General features: G+C 47.8%; 1 protein-coding gene across 1 annotated transcript in view; it reads right to left on the reverse strand.

Annotated features, from left to right (window-relative positions):
• The window catches only part of xdh (xanthine dehydrogenase), a gene marked incomplete at both ends in the record, with an annotated part of 49,597 nt that overhangs the window by 12,757 nt on the left and 17,762 nt on the right, over positions 1 to 19,078 (reverse strand). The window contains 11 exons of the mRNA XM_083633169.1: positions 708 to 853; positions 5,407 to 5,598; positions 6,544 to 6,630; positions 8,297 to 8,384; positions 8,748 to 8,881; positions 10,462 to 10,583; positions 11,830 to 11,926; positions 14,165 to 14,284; positions 14,513 to 14,639; positions 15,626 to 15,795; positions 17,137 to 17,226. Of these exons, the coding sequence (XP_083489295.1) occupies positions 708 to 853; positions 5,407 to 5,598; positions 6,544 to 6,630; positions 8,297 to 8,384; positions 8,748 to 8,881; positions 10,462 to 10,583; positions 11,830 to 11,926; positions 14,165 to 14,284; positions 14,513 to 14,639; positions 15,626 to 15,795; positions 17,137 to 17,226 (1,373 nt within the window). The remainder of the gene's footprint in view (positions 1 to 707; positions 854 to 5,406; positions 5,599 to 6,543; positions 6,631 to 8,296; positions 8,385 to 8,747; positions 8,882 to 10,461; positions 10,584 to 11,829; positions 11,927 to 14,164; positions 14,285 to 14,512; positions 14,640 to 15,625; positions 15,796 to 17,136; positions 17,227 to 19,078) is intronic.

Here is a 19,078-nt window from a genome sequence, read left to right on the forward strand (position 1 = left end):
TGGAACACTGGGGAGAAACAGAGAGATGTGATTGGTGGAGAAACTCAGGTAACAGGGCAGACTGATGACGAGGGAACATGGCCAGGTGTGGAGGGAAAGCACACAAGGAAAAGCCAAGACGAAAGAAAACAGAGTTTGTGACACAACCTAACGCTCTGTGGTGCTGAGCCAGTCTCTACATTGTTCTCATGAAGTCTGTGTGTGTGTGTGTGTGTGTGTGTGTGTGTGTGTGTGTGTGTGTGTGTGTGTGTGCTGCGTGAGTGAGTGTGTGTGTGTGTGTGTGTGTGTGTGTGTGTGTGTGTGTGCTGCGTGAGTGAGTGTGTGTGTGTGTGTGTGTGTGTGTGTGTGTGCTGCGTGAGTGTGTGTGTGTGTGTCTGTGCTGCGTGAGTGAGTGTGTGTGTGTGTGCGTGTGTGTGTGTGTGTGTGCTGCGTGAGTGTGTGTGTGTGTGTGTGTGTGTGTGTGTCTGTGTGTGTGTGTGTCTGTCTGTGTGTGTGTGTGTGTGTGTGTGTGTGTGTGTGTGTGTGTGTGTGTGTGCGCGCGTTTGTGCGTGTATGCATGCGCCACGCATGTGTGAGCATGCGTGTGTGCGTGTGTGTACTCGCGTGTGTGTGTACCTGTTGTATTCGTTAGCAGTGGCTCTGAGCTCCTGGAAGCCTGAGCGGGACAGACACTCTGTGTGTGTGTGTGTGTGTGTGTGTGTGTGTACCTGTTGTATTCGTTAGCAGTGGCTCTGAGCTCCTGGAAGCCTGAGCGAGACAGACACTCGTCCCAGCAGCGGTCCAAAGTGAGCTGGTCCAGGACCTGGCTGTAGGGCGTGGCCTCCCCCTGCTGGTACAGGTTCAGACGACGCACCTGCAGGGGGAGGGGGAGTGGCACAGTACTAAATACATATACCTGAGGCAATATCTTAATTGGGCGGCACTTTCTGCGTGTGTCTGGGAACCCGTGAAGCCGGCGAGACCTTGAGCGCAAACCAATGAGGCACGGTAGAGATGAGCACTGCCAGTTCAGCGGGCGAGGCAGCGAGGGACACTAGAAAGACAGCACTCAATTTCTAGTGTTACTAATGTGATGTTAATCCCTATTCATTCTAAAATACTGTAGCGGTTCAGGTAATCCAGGTATTACCTGTAATGTGATGTGCAATAGAAGTGTCTAGATTATTAGCTAGGAACTGATGTGTGGGAGTGTTACCGAGGGGGAACACTAGGTTTGTGGGAACGCTTCCGGTGAGAGAGCATGCGGTGGCAGTCTCCGGTTACCGCCTAGAGGGAAGCAGCTAGCTAACTATGGCGTAGCAACCGCCTAGAGTTGTAATATGACTAACTATAAATAAAGAACCCTGTACCCGCAAGAAGCCTCTGCCTCTTCAATACCAGGAACGCTACAATTGGTGTCAGAAGTTAAAACGGTGAATATTGCCTCCAGAATCGGCGAGGTGGTGAACAAGTTCCTGAAGAAAAGTGCAGAACGGAGCCGCCGAAGATGAAGAGGGAGATAGGAGAGGCTGAAGCCGCGGTGTGCGCCGAGATGAGGAATACGGTGGAGGGCGTAAGGGGGATATACAGACGGATGAGAGAGGAATACAGACAGATGAGGAAGAGCCTCGGGCGGGAGGAGAACGACGCCGAACAGGACCCCTCTAACAGACAGGGACCCGGGCGCGGAGCAGCGGCAGCCGAACCGGGCCCCGCTAACGGACAGGGACCCGTGAGCGGAGCAGCGAGAGCCGGGGAAGATCCTGTGCAGCTGGCGCCAGTGAGGAGCGGCGGGCGGGGCCCTATCAAGACGCAGAAGTACGACGGTAAACAGAGTTGGGAGGCGTTTCAGGCCCAATTCGAACTGATAGCGGAGAGTGAGGGCTGGACAAAGCAAGAGAAAGGAACAAAGCTAGCTACGTGCCTGGTGGATGACGCGCGGGCATGCTTGCTACTGCTAAGCCCAGGGGAAAGAGGTGACTATGGAGCACTGGTGGGGGCCCTACAGAGGAGATTCGGCCAGTGTGAGCTGCCGAGTATACAACGCGCCGAACTGTGTAACAGGCACCGGCAGCCTGGTGAGTCACTGCGTGTTTTGGCTAATGACATTGAGACTCTATCAAGGAGGGCATATACGGACATGTTGCCAGAGACGCAGAGTGAACTTGCCAGGGATCAGTTTGTTCGAGCTTTGACCCCGTGTTGGCTGCGCAGGCAGACCCAGCTGGCACGCCCAAGGACGCTGCAGGAGGCGCTGGAGCTGGCATCAGAGAGAGAGATCGTGGGGGCGGTGGCCACGGAGGACGGCACGATGGAGGCCGCCCCCGTGGCGAGAATGGCAGGGGAGGCACGGGAGGAGCCAGCGTGGAAGAGTGCGTTGGTGGAGCAAAGCAGCATGGTGCGGGAGCTATCTGAGTCGGTGCGCCAGTTAAAAGAACAGCTGCTCCGAAGCGCGACCCTGCAGCCCACCCTACGAGACAATACCTGGCCCAGGGGGCCCGGGGCCATGCGCTGCTGGACCTGTGGACGCCCCGGACATCGGGCCAGAGAGTGCCGCGGAGGAGCGTGGAACCAGGGAAACGGCGCGGGGCCCGTCTAAGAGGGGCGAGACGGGCCCCCTACGTCATATTCCCTATGGCCACGTCACCGTTGGAGGGGGCCCAGCGGTACAGACGGGGAGGTGGGGCGTCGCCTTCCCCCGAAGCAGACGACATCGCCGGCGCTGTCAACATGCAGAACGGGCCGCACACGATGAACGGCTGCCATGTTCAGGTCCGCCTGCAAGGGAAGCCCTGTGTCGCCCTGGTGGACACGGGGTGTACGGCAACGCTGGTGAACTACAACATGATGCCAGAGGGAGCGCTTCTGGAGCAGCCAGCGGACCAGCTGCTGAGGACAGTATCCGGTGAGTTGATGCCGATGAGGGGAAGGGGGTCCGTGATGATAACTGTGGGGGGACAGACAGTGAACTTTCCGGTATGGGTAGTAGAGATGGCGGGGCCCTGTATCTTGGGGGAGGACTACTTGACGCTAAACCAATGCACAGTAGACCTAGGGAAGAGCACACTGACGTTTGCAGGGGGGCCGGTAGTCCAGATGGGTCACCCTCCCACCGCTCCAGGGGAGCAACCAAACGTCAATAACATCACTGTATACCGCGTCACAGTTGAGCACGGGCCCCACGCGGAGCCGCAAAAGAGACTGTGTTGGACATGTGGAGAGCCGGGCCACGTGGCGAGGTGGTGCAGAAGCGGTCCCGAGAGACGGACCGGGTATGCGGGACAACGACATGGTCAGCAGGGAGCCTGCTGGGCATGCGGCGAGATTGGACACCTGGCTAGAGAGTGTCAAAAGGCTGTCGGGGACCGGAGGGCAGCGGGAGAAGAGAGACGTGCAGGCGGCGGACAGGTGAGACTCTGCTGGACTTGCCGTTCGCCTGGGCACTTAGCCAGAAACTGCACTGCGCCCCCCACGGTTGCTGTGCGGAAAGCCGAGGTGGAGAGCGAGGCCGGTTGTGTTCCCCCTGCTGTCCTGAACACGCCGTCCCCTGGGGAAGGGGGGCGGGAGGACGACCGAGTGCAGGAGGTGGAGGAAGACGAGGAGGACTGTCCAGATGTGGATCTGGAGGACGACAGAGCGACCATCAAGGATGTCGACGTGAGTGAGTGGAAACGCAGGCAGGCGGAGGACGCGGAGATCGGTCCGGTGCTTGCGTGGGTGGCGGCCGGACGCCGGCCCCCTGTGAAGGAGACTCACATGTTTTCCGGTGCCACGAAAGGACTGTGGAACATGTTTTCCGACCTGCGGCTAGATGAAGACGGGCTGTTGGAGAGAACAGAGCACGGGGTAAAAGGGAGGCAGGCGGTTGTACCCGGTTACCTGCGAGAGTTGGCGCTTAAGGGGGCACACAAGGGCCCTGGTTCCAGTCATTTTGGGCCCGAAGAGACACTCACCCGCATCCGTGGACATTTCTACTGGGGCAAACAAAAGGAGGATGTGCGAAGATACTGCGATGCGTGTGAGGACTGTGGGGCACAGAGGGGGGATGGAAATGGGGTTTAAATGAAAAATTAAGAAGTTGCTGGGAAAAGAAAAGTTAAGGAAAATGTGGGGGCTTGTGTTTAATTGAGATGTGGGGGTTATTGTTGAATGGGCTATTGTGTTGAATTTAAATGAATGTGTGAAAAAGAAGGAAATAATGAAAACTAGACATTATGGAGTGCCTAATGGGAAACTAGACATTATGGGGGTACCTAATGGAAAACTAGACATTACGGAGTACCTAATGAAAAACTGGACATTATGACGGGGGTGCTGAAAAGAAAAGACTGGTTGTTGGGGAATTATAATTTGATGTGGTGATGGGAAAAATGTTGTGTTGGTGTGTTTTGGTACAGGGGGATATGTGTGTGGGTTGTGCATGTCGCGTGGGAGCGACATTAAAGTTGGGCGGGGAGAATGTAGCGGTTCAGGTAATCCAGGTATTACCTGTAATGTGATGTGCAATAGAAGTGTCTAGATTATTAGCTAGGAACTGATGTGTGGGAGTGTTACCGAGGGGGAACACTAGGTTTGTGGGAACGCTTCCGGTGAGAGAGCATGCGGTGGCAGTCTCCGGTTACCGCCTAGAGGGAAGCAGCTAGCTAACTATGGCGTAGCAACCGCCTAGAGTTGTAATATGACTAACTATAAATAAAGAACCCTGTACCCGCAAGAAGCCTCTGCCTCTTCAATACCAGGAACGCTACAATACTGAAGAATATCGAAGAACCGCCATCGAGTTAACTTCCAATAATGACACTTCCAGTCCAATCCAATCATTACCGTAACCGCTGTGCCAGTACTTCTGTGACGGTAGTGCCCTTGGAAAAAGGTAACATCTGCATTGAAATCGGATCAGAAATCAAATCGAATCAGTCAAGTCAAGTCAAGTCAAATTTTATTTATATAGCACCTTTCATACACAAGGCAATTCAAGGTGCTTTACAAAAAATAATCGAAAAAACAAGCAGCAAAGCAATGCACATATAAAAAACACATAAAAAACACAGCCGACAGTTTTAGTTAAAATATATACTCAAATTAACAAACATGAAACATTATTTCTGTTTTAAATAAGTTACAAGGCACTCTTCAGTATTATTATTACATGTACAGTCCATTTGTTGGAAACCTTGTGTATCGAAAATCAGTGGCGATACCCAGCTGAGTCTGTGTACCTGCTCTGCTGGTAGTCCCAGGCTCTGGGTTACATCGTTGATGTGTGTGTGTGTGTGTGTGTGTGTGTGTGTGTGTGTGTGTGTGTGTGTACATGCTCGGCTGGTAGCCCCAGGCTCTGGGTTACATCGTTGATGTGTGTGTGTGTGTGTGTGTGTGTGTGTGTGTGTGTGTGTGTGTGTGTGTGTGTGTGTGTGTGTGTGTGTATACCTGCTCAGCTGGTAGTCCCAGGCTCTGGGCTACATCGTGGATCCAGCTCTCAGCCAGCATCATGCCCTGTGGGCCCCCGAATCCCCTGAAGGCTGTGTTGGAGGGCAGGTTGGTGCGGCAAACGATGCCGCGGCCTTTAATGTTAGCCACACTGTACGAGTTCTCCATGTGGAACAGAGCACGCTCCATGATCTACACACACACACACACACACACACACACACGCACACACACACACACACACACACACACACACACAGAGCTGCGGACGTTAACGTTATTCAAGGAATGCGAGTTAACGAGGCAGTTACATGTCTTTGCATTCTACATTAAATGAAGCCATTTGTTTTATTTTGTATGTTACATACTTATTGGCCAAATATATTAACATTCATGGGTTGGAAAAGTCTGCCAATGTAGGCACTAAGCAGCCATTTTGCCTCCTCCGAATTTTCTTCTCGCAATGAAGATTGATTGACAGTTGTCATGTTGTGATATGATTGGTTGAAATGAGGTAGAAATCTGATAGTGCTGACTGACGTCAGCATACTGTAGATTACAGTTATGAATGAAATCCTGAAAAAATGAACTTTTGATATAAAAAATGTGAAAAACTAAAGAAATTAGATTTTTGTGATTTTTTTGTTGTTGCATAGGTTATTAAGTAGGTGCACTGAATACCCACGGATGTGATCTAAAATGAAGAAAAAAAGTAATTTTTCATTTCAGCTCAACTTTAAAATGGCATAGATGTGGCCGAAGACAATTTCTGCTCACTCACTCACACATAGAGACTTCGCATAGGATTTAATTTTATTTTGTGCTATAGCATTCATGGAAATATGAAAAAAAATGACATTTTCTATTGTTCTGTTCTACTATATCTCACCTACTGAACTATATCAATGAATGATCAATGAATACATTAGTATCACAATTATCGGTCAAATTAGAATGCACCGTTAACCTCAGATGGCTTGGAGGAAAGCACCTGTTACTACCTACAGTAGAGTTCTCAGTATCAGCCCCAGCCCGACGGGTTCAGGCTGACCATTTAATGCTAATTGGTCGGATCTGGTTTGAATTTTCAGGCCCGTTCAGAACTCTAGTACTACCTGAGTCAGCAGCAGTACTCACAGACTGAGAGAGATCCAGGGAGTTCCCAGCGTTGCTGTAGTACGTCACGTCCAGAGCCACCACCTTCCCACTGCTGAGGAACCCCACCTGACCAAGAGCAGGGGGAGGGAGGAGAAGAAGAAGAGGAAGAAGAGGGAGAAGAAGAAGAAGAAGAAGAAGAAGAAGAAGAAGAAGAAGAAGAAGAAGAAGAAGAAGAAGAAGAAGAAGAAGAAGAACTTATTACTACTGTATTTGTAATGCGCAAAGAAGGAAGCATGCACCTACTCTGTGACGTTACAGCAGCTTAGCTGTAATGTTTGTCATTCTGTGCGGTGAGATGGCTGTCGGTTGTAATTTGGTCGAAAGAAAATAGTTCAGACGTGAAACTGCTCACAACAAGGTCTGTGGAGTAACCGGGTCATGATTTATGGAAAGAGACATTGCTGTTGAGTTTTTCAAATGTATTATTTTGTGCTTTGAGAGTTTGAGCACCACAAGCCGAGTGCCATCTGGTTCCATTGTATTGGAGAGAAGGTAGTGTCGCTGGCCAGCCTCCTCTCCCTTCCGTCCGAGGAGTCTGGCGCCGCAGGTCTCCATCGTGGGATTGCGATGGGCGGCGCTTAGCGGCAGTGCCCTTGGAAAATAGTTTCAAACAATCCAACGTGCCGTTTTCAGCCTGTAGCAACAAGCTAGCGTGTAGGTTTCTGCCGTTAGCTTGCTCGCTAGTTAGCGTTGTTGTTTTCACTGAGGCGGCAGGGCACTATTTACAGCGACACACAGGGAGGAGGGAGCGGAAGCCGCTCTGATTGACATGGTCGGAGCCAATGACAGAGCTTGCAATAAGCCGGGAGCGGACATCCGGCTGCCACCGAAACAGTCGCTCCAATGGAAGAGCAGAGTAGAGCAGGGGAGGGTTTATCCCAGTTATGGAGACCTGCGGCGCCAGACTCCTCGGACGGAAGGGAGAGGAGGCTGGCCAGCGAGACTAGAGAGAAGGCAGACATCTCTATGCCAACGTTATCTTCAAAACTCAGCAACTCAGACCAAAACAATCTAGATGGATAATAAAGAGTAGCGCAGGAATGATTCTGGAAGTAGCATACTACAATGGGATTTTTTGTATGGGGATGTTGGTTAAACACAATAAGGTCTGTGGTTAACAAAAGTTTATGAAACAGCTTAGTTTGTGTTCAGCAAGATAATCTTCACAAACGAGGAGCACTTTTATGACTTTTGAAGAGTAAATGCATTTTTTTTTACATGATTTTCAGAAACCGAAATGAAACATCAGGCGGCACCACAGGGTGACCATTGACCAACACAGAAGTGCTAAACAGAGTGAAATCTGAAAGTAGACTGCGGCAAATCTTAATGAAGAGGAAGATGGACCTCTTTGGGCACATTGTCGCATGGACGACCTTCACGACCATCGACTCATAAAGACAGCAACATTTAGCATGACTGGAGAAGATGAAGATGAAGAAGAAGATGCTGGAGCGATGACACCAAGGAGTGGTGTGGCAGGAGAGCGGAGGAGCTGATCAGGGCGGCGAGCAACAGGCAGGAGTGGAGGAGATGTGTTCCTGATGTGGTCGACAGCAACAGGCAGTAAGTAGCCCAAGGAGATGCGGTCAAGTCAACTCAAATGAAATTCCCATCCAAAAATTGACTTTTACACGTAGGAACCAGTGCAGGGACTTCTGGGTAAGCATACAAACATGTGTCATCCCTGCGGTACTCTATTGATGTGAGCTGATCGATCGACTCCTCTCACCTTGTATTTTCCGTAGAACGGGTGTCTCCCTCCAGTGACCAACATGTCCTCATCTCTGTCCAACATACACCTGACAGGCCTCTTTAACCTGCGCACACACACACACACACGCGCGCACGCACGCACGCACGCACACACACACACACACACACACACACACACGCACACACACACACACACATACACACACACGCATGAGCACGCACACACACATGTGTGTATTTTAGTGTAGTTGTATTTATGTTGGTGCATGCGTGTGTGCATGTGTGTGTGCGTGTGTGTGTGTGTGTGTGTGTGGGTGTGTGACTGTGCGTCTATGCCACTGTATGCGCGTGCGTCCGTGAGTGTGTGTGTATGCGTGTGCGTGTGTGTATGTGTTTGTGTGTACTGTATGCGTGTGCGTGTGTGTATGTGTGTGTGTGTATGTATGCGTGTGCGTGTGTACATGTACTTGTTAGCAGCCACAGCCACCACAGTAGACAGCAGCGTGCTGCGGGTCTCCTTCCCTCCAAACCCCCCACCCATCCTCTTCACCCGCACCTGCACCTTGCTGGCTGGGAGGCCCAGAGCCTGCGACACCAGAGACTGTGGAAGTGGGGGGAGACTTATGTTGTTATGTTTACAGTGTTGCATACAATAAAATACATTATACAATTGGACAAGAAGCACTCCGACCACGTTGATATTTCAGTGTAACATCACGGGACCCTGCACTGTGTCTATATTAGAGGCTGACACTTTCCAGGAGTCCCGTGGCCCCCGGGATTCCTGTGGGATTGGGAGTAATTTTACTATTCATCACGTGATTGGAACGAGACGGGAAAAAAGTCAATGGGAGCGGGGAGAGTGGGAATACTTACCAGTTTTTATATTTAAATATGGCCAAATGCAGTAGAACACAAAGTAATCTAAAAAGGATGGGGAGAACATCAAATCAAAATCATTGCGTTGCCTAAAGACAAAAAAACTAAAAGAAATACAAATTAAAATGGGAGCGGGACAGGAGTGAAGAACCACTCCCACATCACCCTCTAGTGTAGCACTCCGCTTAAACGTTACCCTGAACGTTAAACGTTACCTTGGCTGCGTTCAAACAGCGCTCGCACCCAGGGACAATGGTACGGATTTAACCTTAATTATGAACGGTAAACTGAAATCGTCTGTGCTAACCTCAAAGTAGCTGACATTAGCTTAGCTAGCTTGCAGTTGGGAAACTGCAGGCAGCAGGTTTACCTGTTGTTGCTTGGCAACTCCTGGTTGTGCATTCCTGAGGGAACTGTTTTTGTTGGCGGAGACAAATAACAGACAGAAATAATCTGTTGTCGCAAATTACGTAAATTATGCTATTATTACTTGATGAATAGCTTTGTTTAGACTGTACAACTGTTGTATGAAAGCAATATCACACTCAAGGTTGTGCTGTTAATCACAGCCGTGACGATGTTACAGTACAACAGCACAACATCAGTGTGATATTGCTTTATTGTTAGGGTTCTGAAGCAGTATATTATTTGTAATATTTTATAGTGTCTTGGCAGCAGACTGCGTATTACAATAGTAGTAGTAGTAGTAGTAGTAGTATTCACAGTATTTCCAGTAGCAGTACCCAGTGTTGTGGTACTCGAGTCCGGGACTCGGACTCGACTGGACTCATTTTCAGGACTTGTGACTCGACTTGGACTTGAGCACTGATGACTTGGACTTGGACTCAAGCATTCATGCATTCGGACTCGGAAGTTGGACACTTTGACTCAGACTTTTTTAATGTATAGATTCTTTCTTTCTTTATCTTTTTTTGTTAGGTTTTTTGCAATAGACCCTGATAATTTGGCACAAGATATTGATAGCTATATTAATATCATGACATTATTCAATTTTGTGCAACTGCAAGGGCAGGCACATGTGTTCCACCTACATGTGAAGCACTGTGAGTACTTAAAAAGCGCTATATAAATGCAATCAATTATTATTATTATATTATTATTATTATTATTATTACATGTGGATTCACGCTCATGTTCAGTTACTCCGGACTTGACTCAGACTCTTCTTTGGTGACTCGAACTTGAACACTGGGGACTCGAGACTCGAGATATAGTGACTTGACTACAACACTGAGTAGTAGTAGCAGTAGTATTGGCAGTATTGCAGTAGCAGCCAGGTACCTGTGTCTTGGTAGCAGACTGTGTGGAGACAAAGAGCTCCATCTCTTCCTCTCCTCGGGGAACAGCTATGGTCACATGGGTCTCCAGGTAGAAATGCTCCTGACCACCGATATGCATCTCCCCTGCACACACGCACAAATCCCGCCTTCCTTTGATCACAGACGACACACCACGCATGCACAGCAGCCAGTACACAGTACACACACACATGCAATCCGAGGCACCGTGAAATTTGTCCTCCGCATTTGACCCATCCTGGCTCGTCCTCCTCCATGGTCAGGCCAGGAGCGGTGGGTAGCTGCAGTGAAGCGCCCTGGGCCCAGCCGCTGGTCAGATGACCATCTCCTACATGTTTTTACTCTTCTGCTTTTAGTCGGGGGGGGGGGGTTATATATGGAGGAAACCCTAGGGGAGCACCAGTGGGCAAGCTCTGCCCCTTTCCCAGGAAGATGCGGAAGTCTTTGTTTAAGCTGTAATTCCTCGAATGGCCACTTGAGGCAGCACTCAGAAGTCCCGTCGTTCCTGTTAAAATGCCCCACTTTGTAACAGTAATTAAGCATTTTTACAGCCTGGTCCTTAACACGGTCTAAAGCTAATTTCACCTTTTCATAACTGCCAACTGTAGGGGGGTCATTTTTTATATAACTCGCGCGTTTGGAGTAAAATAGATGATAGAAAAGGAGGAGATTGACAGGTTGCCTGTCCAGTGATTGTGCAGCTTGCCGATCACCGACCAATAGCAGACGAAGCTGTGGCTCTGGGGATCCCACATCTCACGTGAGCTGTGCAAGGACTCAACCCATTCCCTCCCACTCTGCTGACGAAAAATCAAGATGGCGACGGCCAACGAATCAACTCCAAACGGGAGCCCAAAATCAATGGGATAGCTTTGTCCATATTTTTTAGGTCAGGGAGAACATGCAAACTCCACATGAGATAGCCCACCTGGGCACTAGGCACCAAAGGCATGGGCAGACATACCCCCAGTGTCAAGAGCTTCTCAGCTGAGAATCGAACCCAGGAGCTTCTTGCTGTGAGGCGAGAGTGCGAGGCAAGAGCGCTAGCACTGCCCCACCGCCACCGCCCGAGAAATTATTTTATAAGCATGGAAGATTATAAAAACAGGATTAACGACTATTTGATCACTGAATGCAGTTGCTTTTCCTAAATACTGCTAACTGTCTGATGTAATCTGCTGTCTTATGTCTGTCTGTTCTTCTATGTGAAACTTATTATGTTTATATGAAACACGACTCCCTTGTAAAAGAGATTCTGAATATCAATGGGAATATTCCTGGTTAAATAAAGGGTAATGCAAAAAAAAAGAAAAGAAAAGAAAAGCCTGTTCTGTTTGAAAAGGCTTCCTACCCTCTAGCACATGGTCGGCCTGTTGAAACCCCGCCTCCAGGTCTCCCCTCTGGATGGTTCTGATTGGCTCAAAGAAGGATTGGGCACCGATGGCTTCCTGTCAATCAAACCAGCAGAAGGTCTTTATTGGTTCACGTTGATTTGTGGGAAGAACAGCGTGAATGGTCGCAGGTTCAAATCCCAGACTGTCTGATGGATCTGTCAAACGTTTCCTCTTAACTCATTCACTGCCAATATCTGACTGGCATTTTTGGCACAGGCCAAGTATTTCCATAATGTTTGGTCATCTTTCAAGACCCACAGTAAATTCTGTACTAGGACTACAGTGATGTCCAATACCTCGAAATGAAGATCTAAGTCTCTACTTTCACCCCCAAAAAGAAAGTTAGCTTTTAGCATGTTCTGTACTCTACTTATAACCCTTTTTATACACCCCATGTTCACCAAAAAAGCCTGTCTGGGAAGAGAAAAGGGAGAAAAAAGCATTTTTGTAAAAGGGCACAATCTCAGGCATAACTCACTCTCAATTCTTTTATTTTGAACTGTATTGACATCAGACATGTAAATATTATTCGTTAGGACACAAATGACAAAAAAAAAATATATATATATATATATATATATACACACATGAAGTGCTTTTTTTTTACATTCAACAATACAGTTTACTCGGTGTGAGTGTGCAGACAGACAGACAGACAGACAGACAGACAGACACACCGACAGACAGACAGACAGACAGACAGACAGACAGACAGACACACACACACACACACACACACACACACACACACACACACACACACACACACACACACACACACACACACACACGATCCCCCTTTTAGATTTCTAACCCAACATAGGATAAGCAATAACCACGCCCTGTGGCGCTGGGATTGGCCAGGAGCAACACTGGAGGGCACGCAGCCCAGCGATTTCATGAACCAACTGAAGAGCTCTTGAGAAGGACAGCGGGCTGCTGTGAGTGCCTTCTGCCCGCTGCTGCCTAGCTGTTCCTGTGTTTATTTTTGATTTGTTCTGGTACACCGTCCTCGTCCATGTCTCCCTGTCATATCAACTCTGCTATTTGATCGTTCCCGTTTTCCCCTCGGCTATTCAACACGTCCTCACCGCCCTCGCAAACTGATCGATCATTTCCTCATTCCTCCGATGATCAAACACATCTCTTGATTACTTTCTCCCGTTTTCTCCTGGCTGGCACAGAGGAAGGCGACTCCAGCTCGTGCAGCGCGCCGAGGGCGTTTCAATGGCGTTTCTCCTGTCTGCACAAGGAAGCGTTACCCGTTCTCTGCTTTTCCTCTTGCTCAATTTCAAAACAACAGCTGCGGTATGTGTTTGATCGCGTGCTGTCGGCTACCCTTTGAAGGCAGGGACCTGTGTCTGTGTCACAGGCTGGGCAAGTGTTTGCTGCAGGCGCTGCACCAATAAAAACAAAAACACGTCAAACACGTCCTTGGCGGGGAAGGCCATTGCTGATAACACGTCAAAGACGTCATTGGCGGTGAATGAGTTAAAGTGTCAGATTGTGCCATAACTGAAGGTTTCTAGCTTGTAAGCATTTTGCGACTCCAGCTAATTAAATAATAAACATCCTCAGCTGATTGACAGACTGGAAATGTTTTGACTCACAAGTAATACAAAGTACTGAAGCCCTGAGAGGCAAGTGAGAGAAAAAAATATCTGCTGATCCATTTTCTAAATCTGATCTTAACTGGTATATTGCGTATTAGCAAGTAATGTGACACAACTTGCGAACAGCATTCTGTAGCATGTTTTTAGAGTGCATGGATGCATGGATGCTTTTAATTGAATATTGCGCTCTCATTCTAGCGTGCCTCACATGCTTCAGGCATGTGCACGGCCTGGCCATATTATAGTAGTGAGATTTAGAACATGGGGTAGTGCTGCGCTCGTGTGGCCGAAATTATAGCATTACCACAACAAACACTTAGAAACATGAGCCTGACAAAATACATTTGAATAAAAATATATATATATCGTGGGGAAAAAATAAAAATAAAATAAAAACTGGATAACCAATTTTTTTTTTCTCACTGGCCTCTCAAGTTTCATATTAATTGGGGGGGAAAGTTGATTTACTCTTTTGTTCAAACTGAGCTCTCTTCTGTATTGCACTGTGTGGGTGTGGCCTGTTTCAAACGGCATGGCGTTCTTTTCTATAGTGAGACACACACATGCACACAATTACGCACGCACGCACGCACATACACACAGACACACACACACACACACACACAGACACAGACACACACACACACACACACGCACACACACACACACGCACACAAACCTGTATGGTGATGACTGCAGGCAGCTCCTGGTACTGCACCTTGACAGCCTTGGCGGCTCGCTGAGCGTGAACCTGAGAGTCTGCTAGCACTGCTCCTATGATGTGACCCACACAGGTCACCTGACCACACACACACACACACACACACACACACACACACACACACACACACACACACACACACACACACACACACACACACACACACACACACACACACAGTTTACGTGATAAGGATGGTTTACCAGGCTAGAGATAGACTGGCTTGAGAGACTACAAGTCACCAGATCCCGAGTCAAGTCAAGTCTCAATCTATTCAAACTGTGACGCGGGTTAGAGTCCACGCACCGTGTTGTGGGCGAACACGGTCTCGTCGTGCAGCACGGGGCCGGTGGCGTTGCTGCCTGGAACATCGGCAGCAAACACACAGGAGACCACACCGGGCATGCTCTCTGCTGAGGAGGAGTCCACTGAGCTACACGCACGCACACACACACAGACACGCACGCACGCACACACAGACACGCACGCACGCACGCACGCACACGCACACACACACACACACACACACACACACACACACACACACACACACACACACACACACACACACACAGGGATATGGATATGTAGAATGTCAATGTTTCTGAAGCAAAAATACATTGCATATCAACATTTCTAGATACATGTTACATGTAATGTAATGTGCATTTAATGTTTTTGTTATTTAAGCCTAACTCAAACCATAACCCTTAACCAAGTTGTTTTAGTTGTCTAAAGATAACTCAAGTTATTTTATTTGCGTTTAACATTGGAAAGGCAGCAAGCTTTTCAAATTACAGTAACTGCCATTTTGTTTCAAATTTACATAGAGATTGTACTATCTGTGGTTTTCAGAAATGGAAAATGCAGAGCTTTTTCGGTTTCCTTCAGCAAACTACTTCTGGTTTGTATTTGCTTCGTAAATTACAATGTCTCGTAATTTTACATTATTATTTCCATAACGTGCTGAATGCACGAGTCACAACATGTACAGTGAGAACATAACATACGATAACATAACGTAACATAAGAGCGTTTTGGCGCTGTGAGAATTTTGGTGACTTAACGGAGTAGGCAAGCCCTTGACTACCAGTCATTATGCTAAGCTAACTAGCAGAAAGGGCGCGTACTTTGTATTACACGCACAGAGAAAAGAAGGGCATCTATCTTTTCATCTTACTATCGGAATATGGCAAATAAGCGAATCTCCCAAAATGTTGGCATGTTCCGTTAACATCCTAAGGTGTGTGTGTGTGTGTGTGTGTGTGTGTGTGCGTGCGTGCGTGCGTGCTTGCGTGTGCGTGCGTGTGTGCGTGCGTGCGTGTGCGTGCGCGTGTGTGCGTGCGTGCATGTGTGTGTGCGTGCGTGCGTGCGTGCGTGCGTGTGTGTGTGTGTGTGTGTGCGTGTGCGCGTGCGTACAGGATGTGTGCGTGTGCCTTGGTGCTGGTTATCAAAGCGAGGTGCAGCTCGTTCTCAAACAGAGGCATGTCATCACAGTACACCGCCTCGCCTGTGGCCTGCTGCAGGGCTGAGAGGTGCATGACGGGACGTCCCACCACATCCTGCTGACTCCGCCCCTCTGGCACCGCCTGGAGGTGAGAAACGACACTACTGTTACTGACAAGCGGAGGAATAATAACATTTATTTACCATAAAACCTGGTACAGTATACAGTAGCCTATAAGAAGTACTTTTACTTCTTTCCCAATCTAATCTAAAAAGTGGAGTGCATTATATACCAGTGCGGTATGAAATGGGTATGAAATGCAGAGAGAGGTTGGAAATTTCCATATGCCCTTCTCTCAGCATCATTACGTCGGCGTCAACAAGTACCAGCCTAGTAGCAGTGCTAATAGGAAGCTAGCTGCTAGCCACCATTAGCATTACCACTTTTGTCTATTGCCGTTTCTAAAAGTCAGGGAAGTCTCCCTCCCTCCTCCACTCTCCTGCTTTCTTCAAATGTTCAAATGTTATCTTTATTCTGTATATTCTTGTTACTGTGTGTTAGCTAGAATCAGCTAGACATACTTTCTGTGAAGCCCTCTGAGACATGCTTGTGAATTAGGGCTATATAAATAAACTTGACTTGACTTGACTTGACTTGAGGTGGAGGAGAAGCTGGAGAAGCAAGTAAGTCACACCACACAATGTGAACGTTATCTGTTGTAAATCAAGTGAACAGATGCTGTGAGGAGGTGGCTGAAGGTTCAAGAGGAGCGCCACCGTTCAATGGAGTCATACGCCAAAGTAATCAGCCATAACATGCCGTTTGCTAAATTAAAGTTTGTTAAATCATACCAACTGGCCTCTCATGATTGAAGTGAGGTTTCCAGACCAAATTTCAAGCAAAAGGCCATATTTGCATAACCTGATCAGCCCGTGATGTCAGTCAAGTCCAATTATGATGTCAGTTATGACGTCAGTTTATTCTAGTACATATAGCAAGGGTTCTACGTCACCTCTCCCTCTCTGGCAGATTATAGCACCAGCTGGCTTCACGGCAGTCCATCTCCCCTGAAGCTGTCTTCTGAAGCATTGTTTCGCCCCACCCACCTCCCCAGTCCGGGGGGGGGGGGGGGGGGGGGGGGTTCTCTATCCTAGCCTATTCAGATGCCCTCCTCTCACCTCAAGAGGAGTGGCATGGCGTCGAAACGTTAGTCTTTTTACTCTGCACCTAAATAAAAGGTATTGAATTGGTCCAAGCTGCTCCAGTTTTCTTTTTACTTTTTTGCTGCGTCCCTCCTCTGTGATGCACCGGACCTGCCTGCAATAGCTGAAGCGCGGTGGGACTCCCTCTACTATAAAAATATACAACCTTGGAAAAGACATTACGTGTGTGTGTGTGTGTTTGTGTGTGGTGTGTGTGTGTGTGTGCGTGTGTGTGTGTGTGTGTGTGTGTGTGTGTGTGTGTGTGTGTGTGTACACTGTACCTGGTAGACCTGAACGCTGGATGGAGCCTCTGCATGGTAAATCTCTGTAGCACTGAGACACTCTGGCCGGACCTCCAACACACACACACCCTGAGGGGGAGAGAGGGAGAGAAAGAGGGAGAGAGAGGAAGAGAGAGAGAGGGAGAAAAGAGAGAGAGAGAGAGGGAGAGAGTGGAAGAGAGGGGGAGGGAGGGAGAGAGAGAGAGAGAGAGCGGGAGAGAGAGAGGGAGGAAAGAGAGAGAGAGAGAGAGAGAGAGAGGGGAGAGAGAGAGAGAGAGAGAGAGTGGAAGAGAGGGGGAGGGAGGGAGAGAGAGGGCGAGTTTGTGAGTAAAGGTAATATAGGTATGAAACAGTAAAGGCCTTTACCACACCAGAGTGATGCGAATAAACAGTAATTTAGTTTAGGCAAATTCTGGGAGGTGACAAAATGGAGCAGCAACAAGGACATGCTTTTGAGGAGAGGAGAGGAGAGGAGAGGAGAGGAGAGGAGAGGAGAGGAGAGGAGAGGAGAGGAGAGGAGAGGAGAGGAGAGGAGAGAGCAATAGAGAGGGCCACTGCTTGGTACAGGAGCTGAAACAAGAGCGCCTGCACACATGCTTCAGGATGTCTGTGGGAGTTTGAGTCCCAGAGAGGCACCAGAGCAGAGATAGCCATGTGTCTGAAACTAAAAAAGAGTTTGGACACATGGCAGCAGTGCACATTTGGAAAGTGGAAGGCATTTGGGGAGCTGATGATGGCGAGCTGAGCACGCGTTTGGTTCAAAATGTGTATCGGGGGCGGGATAATGGAGCTAATATAGCATTTTATAACTAAAGCACTTGGTGTAATTTCATAATTGAGACATTAGTGATTTCCCTCTGATCAAGTTTATAGGTGCGAGTTGCGCCCTAGGTCCTGTACCAATACACACAGACAAATATAACCTGCCTATCGTTGCTGTCGGGGCGGAAAGCATGTATATATAGATTCAGTTCATTCGAGATGGCGCACGCTGGTGCTTAACGCAAAGGCTTGTTTCTCGTTTCTTTTACAAAGTGTTTTAGAACGTCTATTTTATCTCGTTTTAACGCCAAAATGAGTGTTAATTAGAGCCGAAGAACTTTCTACTCTCAGAGCTTTGGAAATCGTTAAGCCATACCGGTAACCTGAGAAGTATCTACGTGACCGACTGTGCACGTAGCTAGCTACCTGGATACGCTAGCATCAGGTGGCTAGGCTAGCTATTAATTGTGAAATGTTTGTTCCTAAACAGATTATTGGATTATTGTTTATTGTTGAAAATGAAAATCTGTACCAAATTTAATCTGTATATGCCTTAACCCCTTACTGTAATTGTCTCACCTGCAACTGATTTGAGAAGGTGTGCCCTATAAAAAGGGTCACACCAACTGATGTTGCACTGCACCCTGACGAAGGCACTTTCACCGAAACATGTTGGTGTGGCCCATTAAACACAGCAGAGGAGACTTTGAGTGTGCGACTTCTTTTCTTTATGTTACTTGAATTTCCGTTAGTCTGCACCTCTTCAAACCTTTTGGGTGTGCTCCACTCTATATACTTTGAATAGGCTTTTGAATAAATTTACCTTGTATTGCTCGATAAACTATCTTATAGTAGTATTAGTAGTAAGAGTATTTCATCTTTGTTATGTTTAATGTATGCATTTTATTGTATGTTACTGTGTTTTATTTTATAACAGGTACTTTTAATTACATCTAGGGACGGGCATTGCAAACTACCCTTGGGCTATAAATTCTGTGATACAGGACAACAATATATTTTAATACTTCACGTTGTAAACATTATGTATGTCTATCTGTCCCTACACAAATCAATCAATCAATCAATCAATCAATCAATATCCAAAAAAGCTATTTTTCACAAGGAAGAAAAAACATTGACATTTGAACATAGTGCAGCAGATGTCAAACTCTGATTTCAT

This window comes from Poromitra crassiceps (genome assembly GCF_964638095.1).
Source record: "Poromitra crassiceps genome assembly, chromosome: 3".
NCBI lineage: Eukaryota > Metazoa > Chordata > Actinopteri > Beryciformes > Melamphaidae > Poromitra > Poromitra crassiceps.